Source organism: Humulus lupulus, chromosome 6, assembly GCF_963169125.1.
Source record: "Humulus lupulus chromosome 6, drHumLupu1.1, whole genome shotgun sequence".
Classification (NCBI taxonomy): Eukaryota; Viridiplantae; Streptophyta; class Magnoliopsida; order Rosales; family Cannabaceae; genus Humulus; species Humulus lupulus.
Genome location: NC_084798.1, coordinates 98370644 through 98380922, shown reverse-complemented (window position 1 = coordinate 98380922; position 10279 = coordinate 98370644). Strand labels below are relative to the sequence as shown.

Genomic DNA, 10279 nt, shown 5'->3' with positions numbered 1-10279 from the left:
GGAGTATACTTAAAGTTGCCGTCCTCGTCAAATAAGTGATAGGGAATTGGAAAACTATCTAAGAACGAGAGATCAGTACCGTTCTCATTTGAAGATTCGTCGATGGGAGCGGGAGGTTCGGTGGCTTTCCTTTTTACCTTTCCCAGTGGGGCGGGGGGAGCAGCAGCTTGCGGGATGCTGGAGGGTTCCTTGATTGTCACTCCAGCCGTCCTCCTCCTTTGAGGTTGTGACACGTCTGGGTGCTTCTCGGGAATCTGCTCGCCAGTGGCACTTCCCGCTGTTGACTCCCTCACATCCTGGTGAGGAGCAAACAACCCGACTAGCCTAAGGTTAGCCTCTGTGACCAGATGCTTGTCGCTCTTCTCCACATCAGTCATACTGGCCAAGAGGACTGATCGGACCTCCATGTGTTGGAGTAGGGTCTGGTCGCAACCATGGGCCGGAAAGGCGATAAAAATCTAAGGAAAGTGCAGGAAAAAATTAAAGAAAAATAAACGACCAGGGGTGTTAAAGTATTACCACCTTGGGTGAAGGCCAGGTTGTTGGCAACCATGTCCATAGTCAGGAAGTACTCAAGGTGGTACCTCCCCACATTGGAAATAAAAGTTGTGTCACTCAGGAAAGTACAGGATGTTTCTTGGTGACAGAAGTGGAAGAACCCCATGTTTTCCTGGTTGAGGTTGGATTTTAGGTCGAATAGATAGTTGACCTCATGTGGTGTGGGGACAGGCCATTTCTTATGGCTATAAAGGATATAGAGTCCTGAGAGCATTCTATATCTATTAGGGGTTATTTGAAAAGGAGCGACCCCGAAGTAGTTGGCCACTCCTTGGAAGAAAGGATGAAGAGGCAGGATAGCTCCTGCCTTGATGTGATACCTCGACCAAGTGCTGAAAGCGCCTCCAAGCAAATTCTCCCGTTGGTCTTTGGTGGGTTGGAGTAGGGTTACCCCAGGAAGTCCGTATTTTTTAATATAATTCGTAATCATCCTAATTGTTACTCGGCTAGAAGGGGTGACATACCATTCAACATCTGGTTGAATGGCGTTTCGAAGTTGAGCGTGGGTTTAGATACTAGGGTCGGGGATATTTCTTTCTTGACCACTGGTCGAGGGAATTTCAGCCCGAGAAGCAGGCTGATTTGAAGGATTGGATGGTTTCTTTTTCTGGGCTTTAGTTTTTTCTCGACCCATATTTTGGAGGAGGGTCGATGGAGTGTTTGAAGTGGCGCGAGAAAAGGGAATTTCAGGTATAGCGACGATGGTTGCTCCTCATCCTCGAGCAATTGAGCTATCAAGTCATCATCGATGGGTCTCTCACCTCCCCACGGATCTTGCATGAAAAGCTGCGAACAGAAAAAGGGGAGATGAGAACTTAAAGCTTAAAAGCTTGTGTTGAGAGTTGGAATAACATTGCTTGCGTATGAAAATTAAGTTTTTATACGGCCAGCAGCATTCTAACAAAAACACTAAGTCTCTTACGAGCAGTTTGAGAAACAGATTGAAAAGCGGAAGTAAAAAGTTTTTCAAAGAAAACTTTTTCAACTCTGAGAAGGCGGGAAAAACCCAGTTTTTCAACTAGCTTAAAAATCAAATTTTTACTTCGATTTTACGCCTTAAATCTACAGTCTCAACGACCAAACTGACTCCTAACTCCTATACAACCCTATTTCACTTCCCTATCAAGCATCAATCAATATGCCCATTACCCCAAGACAGTTTCAGTCAAGAACTCAGATACGAAATGAATAAAAAACAACTTTGCATGGCAACTTAAATAGCTGAATGGTTCGTAAGACTTACTTGGATGAAAGGTGGATTATGAACACGAAAAACTTTGAGCGTCTGAATAGAGATTCCTTGGATCAGCGATGATAGCTCCTGGGATTTCTAGGCTCTGGAGGTTGAAGTTCTTTGGAGTTCTTGAGAAGGAGATGACGAGTGAAAAGTGACAAGTTAAAAAGTGAATTAGGGGCATTATTTATAATGACTGTGACACTATAAAAGAGGTAATTATGAATTACTGTTTTCGCAGTATGGGAAACTATAATAGCCGTCATACAGGTTTTTGGGAAACCGACAAGTCCTGATTGAACATGATTGGTTGCTTTTTTCGAAGAGGCATGACGACTCTGACATGTTTCATGGGGCATACGAAAGGTCAGACACCTAAGTTTACTTTATGCTGGTCACAGTAAAGTAAACTTGGGGGGAAAATGTTTACCAAAAAATGGTTACTTATGATGTGGCAGGTATTTTTTACACGTGGATGACACGTGGCAGAATTGAAATGAGGCGGTACTGTTCGGTTATCGACCAGCTACACATTGCTTCATCAAAGCTGACTTTTAGGTACGACAAGGCTAGTCGTATAATTTGGTTTATTTCCTTATAAGTTTGTAATCCTATAATAATTACGTTGAATATTTCCTCTTTATTACCTTGATACGCGGTTATTAAGGAAAGTTAAGGCCCATTGGCCTTTGTAACCCCTCTTGAGCCTATAAATATGCATGAAATAGCTCAAGGAAGGGACTTTTTGATCTCTGAATCTTTTCTTGAATATTGAGAGAGAAAGCTATAGTGTGATTATCCATCATTTTATTGTAATTCTCCCAAGGTTTGTGAAACTCAAGAACCCTAGTTCTTTGATCACGGCTTTGGGATTCAATATTAATAATAACACTAAGTGGACGTAGGTCATTACCATTCTCTGGGGCCGAACCACTATAAATCGTTGGTGTTTTCTTCTTTACCATTAGATTAAACTCTTAATTGTCGTCTCATTTTCTGTTGTACATTTGACTCCGTGTCGTTGGCCAAATCGAGGGTCAACAGTATTTTCTTCTTCTTCTTTATTTTATCTTTTGAATTTCAAACCATGAATTGTTATTCTTGTTTAGTGTTATTCTTTAAGATGGTGAACTAAAAAAAAAATTCAAAGGCTTTTAATGGAACCCTATGTTTATAAATAAGTTTTTTTTTTAATTCTTTATTTTGATGTTCATTGTAATTACTTATATTTGTTTGTACTTAATGTTTTTCAAAGAATAATCAACTTTGAATTTGATATAGTAATTTAGGTGAGACTTGGAAGAGAAAACCTAAGTTAAGACTTAATCAATATAGCCCAGGATTTACTTGTTTATGTTGATTTGTCCTTAGGGCAGGATTATACCTAATCACTCTAGGTGGCCAAAGTAGAGCTAAACCTGTAACATCCTACTAATCTAGGGCCGTTACACCGTGTGTTTAAGATAGTTCTTAATTCGTTAAGCGAGTCATTTGGACTCAAAAGTGTAACTAAAGTTAATCAAAGACTTAGGTATTAAATTTTTTGGTAAAGCGTATAAACTTTTATTAAAACTTGGACATTTACATGGGATCCCAAAAATAAGTTATTTTGAACTGAAATGTGGTTACAACCAGGGTTACAAAAGTAGCTGCCTAAGCAAAAAAATCAAACTCGTTTCCTAAGCCCCTCAAAATAACTCAGCTGTGGCGACCGAGCTGGCCGAATATGTACGCGCCACTCCAAAGCTCTCCAACTCATGACTGACCCAGATTTCCTTTGCCCTTACCTGCACTACAAAGCACCCATGTACCAAGACCCAACAAGAAAACTTAATCAAGTAAGACACATATTCAGATAATCATTTACATCAAATATATGCTTTATAAATCATAACCAGATTCACGTTAATTTTCCAACCAGTATAATGACTCATGTCAAGCAGATGCATACCACACCCCTGTAATGGCCCCATCACTATGACCTACATTACACATGTAATGCTGATAACGGCTTCGTGAACGATCAATCACAACAACCCATCATTACAAATGATTATAACAACAAATGCTTATATAGAGAAAACATTTAACTTTAAACAAATTCATAGCACGGTCATACCTATGGTTGATAATCAGGACTCAATTCCTACACTTGGTGCTTGTGCCTATTTTCTTACCTCAAGTCATGTGTTGATGACAAAGTGACCTTGAGTGTAATCCTCTTTACTCGAGCCCCGCGGAACTCCTAGTCCCAACATAAGTGGTACATTTATTAGGGACTAAGTTTAAATCATGGGTTTCAAAACTAAACCCTAGTTCTCAGGGTCCTCCCATTCGATTCAATCGGGTAATGGAATCGTCCGCCGAGCCCCCAAGTGGGTTCTCAAATCAAATCTCCTAAGCCTTGAGCCTTATTTCCAAAACCTGAAATATTGGCCGTAAAAAGGCATTAGCACCGCGGCGCCACCACTGAGGCTCGCGACTCCAAAGAAGTTTGAGAAGCCCTCCTAATAAAAAAAACACATTAGGGTCACAGCGCTACATGGGTCAGAGGGCAAACCCTGCCCTCGAGGAAATGCATACACACTGCGACACTCATCCCTAGGCGCTGCGGTGCCACCGCAACGAACCCAGAAACAATGTTTTCCCCTGCATTTCAAGCCTAATTCCAAACCCAAAAATCAACTTCAAAGAGGTTTCCCACCATATTTTGACACCAAAATAACCACAACTTATACAAACCATAACCAACATCAAAACATCACAAAAATGCACCAAAACCTATTAGAATACAAAATGTCATAGTTGAGTTTCAAACTCAAGCTTTCTCCCCAAAATTCGAGAATCATACCCCAAATCCTCAGTTCCAAACTAAATTCGAGCCCCACTTAAACTTCTAAACAAATTCCTATGCTCAATACACTCATCCCTACAATCTATACACAACAATTCAAACTTAAAAAATCCAAAAATCCCAAAACCTCATCCAAGGTACCATTGATGAACAAGTAAAGAAATTACCTCTAAATTTTGAAAATTCCAAATAAAATGAGACCTTGGCTGCTCCTATCTCCTTCCTTTGCTGCTCAAATCTTTCCAGGCTTCCTCAAATCTCCAAAAAAAATTAATCTCCACTTGGATATGTTGTCTTTGAACTTGGGTGTTTTTGAGTGAGTTTTAAAGTAACTAAAGAGGATAATGAAAGTCTAGAATGTGTAGGGAGAATGGCTACCAACACTTAGCCACTTTTCCCCACTCCCTTGGTCAAATGGATCCACTCTTGCCGAATATCACAAATATATCCACATAACAATGTGGCCACAAGCATATAACACATTCTTGACCCTCGATTTGGTCAACGACACGGAGTCAAGTAAAACGATAGAAATGAGATGAAATCAAGATAAAATATAAATGACCCCAAAGATTTATAGTGGTTCGGCCCTAGAGAATGGTAATAACCTACATCCACTTAGTGTTCTTATTGATGTAGAATTCCAAGAACTGTGATCAATGAACTAGGGCTCACGAGTTTCATAAGCCTTAGGATGAATACAAGTATGGCGGATAAGAACACTCTAATTCTCTCTCAGAATTCTGGAGTTTAAAAAGTCCAAAAGAAAAGTCCCCTCTCTTGAGCTCCTTGATTCTTATTTATTGGCTCAAGGAGTTCTACATGGGCCGATGGGCTTAATTACATTTAATACAGGCGTGTCTAAATAATAATGGAAATCACAATTATTACATAAATGAAAAATTACATATCTAAAAATTAACTTTATCGCGTGAGAGTTGCTCTCTTCTTCTCCATGGCGAGGCATAAGAAAGTGATTCAGAAGCCTGTTTCTAAGTCATCTGAGGTTGTGATCGATTCTCCTACGGGACTGAATGCTGAAGGTCTTCAAACCAAGAATTTAGAGGCTGAGCTTTCGGTGGAGGAAGTTTTTGCGGATACGGTTGCTGAATTTTCAGAGATACACAAAGGCGAAGGTCATGGTTCTGGAAAAATTGAGTCACACGGTGAAGGGTTCACTTTGGGCAATACCTCATTGGCGAAGGATAAGGAAGATTTGGCGTTTTAGGATCTTGCCAAAGAAAAATGGTCCCAGTTTCACGATAGTTTTGCAAAGCAGGGTGGAGCTAGATTGACTTATGAGGAACCATTGGCCCGGGATGGGCAATTGATTGCGCAGTTGAATCTGGAGGAGATTGAGGTAGAGGCTTCATTTTGGAATATGGCTATGGTCTGTATTGTTCTTGGTACCAATCCTCCGATTGCAGTTTTTGAAGGGTTCATTAGAAGAATGTGGGGCAAACTCGACATTGAAAAGGTGGCTAGGATGAATGCAAGGTTTACGATTGTTAAGTTTCGGGATACAACTATTAGGGATTTGGTCTTAGAATCTGGTGTGGTTCACTTTGATTGGAAGCCTGTCATTTTGAGGCCTTGGTCGACTAACATTGATACCCCGAGGTTAGTGAAATCGATTCCTGTTTGGATTAGATTACATGACTTAGGGCTGCAATATTGGGGTACTAAATGTTTGAGTGCACTTGTGAGTACCATTGGTAGACCTATGATGATGGATAGGATTACTAATGATAGATCTATGGTAAAGTTTGCAAGAGTGCTTGTGGATGTTGAAATAACTGAGCAGCTACCTCACAGTATAAGCTTTCTGAATGAAAGAGGACAATTGGTAGAGCAGGCTATTGAGTTTGAATGGTTGCCTACTAGATGTTCGACATGTAAAAACTTAGGGCATGTTGCTTCAGGTTGTAAGAGGGAGCAGAGATCAGTTTGGAAGGCAAAGGTGGAACAAATAGATTTAGTGGAGGAGGTGGGTGCGCATAAACAGAAGGATTTGGACCCAGGTACTGATAAGTTGACCAAGATCTCCTATGATACTGAGATAGGTTTGGCATCCCAATCAGCTCATGTGAAGATGACTAGTTTCTCCACTGAAGATCAAGAATAGGTTTGGACTTCACCCAAATGAGTGGCTGGAGTTAAACATGTGAATGAGGACTCTCAGCCTAGAAGGAATAACCAATATAGTGTGTTACAGGAGTGTCAATTGGAGGTTTCAAAACAGGGAAAAGTTGTTAATAATATTTCTAATGGAAGGAGGAAATCTTTTGTGCTGGAATGTTAGAGACCTAAATAAAAGGAATAAGCAGAAGTCTCTTTATGACTGCCGTTTCAATAAAATTGGGTTAGGGGCTTTTTTTGAGTCGAAACTTAGGGGTCCTAAGATTGAGGAAATGATGACAACAATTTTTAGGGGTTGGGAGTTTTTTTTCTGTTCTGGTTGTGGAAGGAAGAATATTGCTGGTTTGGAAAGGTGATATAGCTAAAGTGAAGGTTCTTGGGGCTGAGGATCAATTCATTCATTGTTTTGTGAAGATCATGGGGGTTCCTAAGGAATTTTGTTTGACAATAATCTATGGAAGAAATACGATTGAGGAAAGGAAGAGACTTTGGCAGGCTATGTTTTCACTATTATTTCCTGTCCAACCTTGGTTAGTGGCTGGGGATTTTAATGCAATGTTTGACTTTGATGATAGAGTAGGAGATCGGCCTATTACGGATTTGGAAGTTGAAGATGCCCGTAATTGGAGGGCTAGTTGTTTGATGTCTGAGCTTCATAGGATAGGTGCTCACTATACTTGGTCTAACAAGCAGATGGAAGGGTCCCATATATTCTCTAAATTGGATAGGGCTCTTAGTAATGAAGCTTGGGTTGATGCTTTTCCCAACTTTGAGGCTCGTTTTAATTGGGATGTTCTATCAGATCATTGTTATTGTATTATCAAGATTGTGATTGGTTAGATTTCAGGGGTTAAACCTTTCAAAATTTTTAACATGTGGATTTCAGAGAAACTGTTCTTAAAAGCTGGTCTATGAAGGTTAATCGAACTGATCTCTTGGGTATTTTATAGAAGCTGAACAGATTGAAGATGGTTTTGACTCAGTTTAATAAATTGCAAGTTGGTGATGTCACTGTTCGTTACTCAGCAGCCAAGGAAAAGTTTCAGCATGCTCAATTTAAGCTTCAGCAGGATCCTCTCTCACCTGGTTTTCAGCAAGCTGAGCATGAAGCGAATATTGAATTTGTTCGAAAATCCAAAATGTATGAGAGTTTTCTCCAGCAAAGGAGTAAGATCACTTGGCTGGGATTTGGAGATGAAAATACTTCCTATTTTATTGCTAGTCTAAAACAGACGACAGCTTGTAATAGGATTACAGCCTTCTTTGATGAGCATGGTCAGATTATTGATTGTTATGATGCTGTGGTTAATCATTTCAAGGGATTTATGGGTAGTCCTAGCCCAACTATTACTAAGATTCAACAAGATTGTTTTCAGCATGGTACTATTCTGAATTTAGATCAGCAACTCAGTTTAGTTAAGCCATTTATGAAGAGGGATGTGAAATTTGCTATGTTTAGTATTCACTCTGTTAATAGTCCTGGTCCTGATGGGTTTGGTTCGGGTTTTTTTAAATCCATGTGGAAGGATTTAGGGGATGAGATTTCCACTGCTATCTTAAAATTCTTTGAATCTGGCCAATTACCAACAACACTTAACATATCTATTATTTCCCTTATTCCTAAGGTCGAAACTCCTTCCACAACAGCCGATTACAGACCAATTGCATGTTGTAACACCTTATACAAATGTATTTCAAAAATGCTTTGTGTGAGGTTGGCCAATGTTCTCCCATTGCTTATTCATCAGAACAAGGGAGCATTTATTCAACATAGATCTTTAACGCATAACATTTTCATACTTCAAGATCTCCTCAAGGGCTCCTCCAGGAATAATATTTCAACTAGATGCTTGATAAAGATGGATCTAAGCAAGGCATATGATTCCATTGATTGGTACTTCTTGGAGGATCTGTTAAATGCGTATTGTTTTCCTAGTCGCTTTATTCAATGGATCATGGTGTTTTTGAAGGGGGCTTCCTATTATTTATTACTGAATGGAAGGTTATATGGGGGTTTCAGTGGTATGAAAGGTTTGTGTCAAGGAGATCCCATATCTCCTCTTCTATTTGTATTGGTTATGGAGTATCTTACTAGACTGCTTGCTTAGGCTGCTTAACACAAGGAATTCATATTTCACCTGCTTTGTAAAAAGCTGAATTCGTCAACTTATGCTTTGCGGATGATCTTATCATCTTTTTCAAGGGTTCCTTTAGGTCAGTTCAACTTCTTCATGCTGGTTTTACCAAGTTTAGTCAGGATTCCAGTCTTACTATGAATTTATCTAAATCCCACATTTATTTTGGTGGTGTTCATTCGGATGAAAAGAAGAGAATCATGGAGTGCTTGAACATTGAGGAGGGATATTTCCTTTTAAAATATCTGGGTTTGTTTCTTAGACCTACTAAATGGAAGGTAGAGGACTGTGGTTTGATTCTTAAAAAAATTCAAAGCCGTTTACATACTTGGTCTAGTAGGCATCTCTCCTTTGCTGGAAGATCTTAGCTAATTCATTCAGTTTTGCTGGGTATTAGGGCGTATTGGATGAGTATACTTCTGCTTCCTCAAAGAATTATTCAGGAGATTGATAGGTTATGCAGGAACTTCTTATGGGGAGCTAAGGGCAACCGGAGTAAGTTGCATTTGTCTTCTTGGGAGCAGGTTTATTTACCTAAGAGCATGGGGGGTATTGGTTTTAAAGAAGGGTCGAAATGGAATGCAACTTTGATGGCCAAATACATTTGGGCAATATCGACTAAGCAGGACTCTTTATGGGTCAAATGGGTGGAAACTATCTATCTCAAAGGGAAAAAATTCTTGTTGTATAGCCTTCAATCTAATGTGAGTTGGTATTGGAGGAAGCTCATTAAGCTGAGAGATGCTTTCTCTCATGACACTTTGCTGGCTTCGGTTACCAAGGGCAAACTGAACACTTCTATTTTGTACAATCAGATGATTCATAAGGAAAAGGCTAGTTTTGCTAAGGTGGTCTGGTGCAAAATGTCGACTCCAAAGCACAGATTTATCATTTGGCAGGCGGTTTTAGGTCATCTTCTTACAAGGGATAACTTGATTAAATGCCACGTTCAGGTGGATTCTAGTATTTGCCCTGTTTGTGAAATGGGAATTGCGTCTCATGCCCATCTATTCTTTGATTGTTCTTTCTCTCAGAAGGTGATGCAGTAGGTTCGTTCTTAGCTTGGTTCAGATATCTGGCCTCCTTAGTATTCTGATTGGCTACTTTGGATGGCTGGGAGACCTAGAGGGCTTCACCAACAGATTGCTGCTGCTGTCCTTGCTGCTGCTGTCTACTATATTTGGATCAATAGAAACTGTTGTATATTTGGTTGTTATTCAATGTCTGTTTTGAAGTTGGACTCATTGATTATTATGGGTCTTAAAGCCAGATTGTTTGGGTTAGTTAGATCTAAGTTGAAAGCCGCTGAGAAGAGGATGCTTGATTACATCCAGCATTTGTAATTCTGTTGTTGGGTCT

The 10279-nt window shown here is 39.8% G+C and overlaps 2 protein-coding genes across 2 annotated transcripts; both read left to right on the top strand.

Annotated features, from left to right (window-relative positions):
• Positions 1 to 6027: 6027 nt before the first annotated feature.
• Positions 6028 to 6771, top strand: LOC133785333 (uncharacterized). Its single transcript, XM_062224582.1, has one exon. The coding sequence runs from the start codon at positions 6028 to 6030 to the stop codon at positions 6769 to 6771; it is 744 nt and encodes a 247-aa protein (XP_062080566.1).
• Positions 6772 to 7202: 431 nt separating this feature from the next.
• Positions 7203 to 9969, top strand: LOC133785332 (uncharacterized). Its single transcript, XM_062224581.1, has 4 exons — positions 7203 to 7613; positions 7736 to 8816; positions 8939 to 9198; positions 9364 to 9969. The coding sequence occupies exons 1-4, from the start codon at positions 7203 to 7205 to the stop codon at positions 9967 to 9969; spliced, it is 2358 nt and encodes a 785-aa protein (XP_062080565.1).
• The last annotated feature ends 310 nt before the right edge of the window (positions 9970 to 10279 follow it).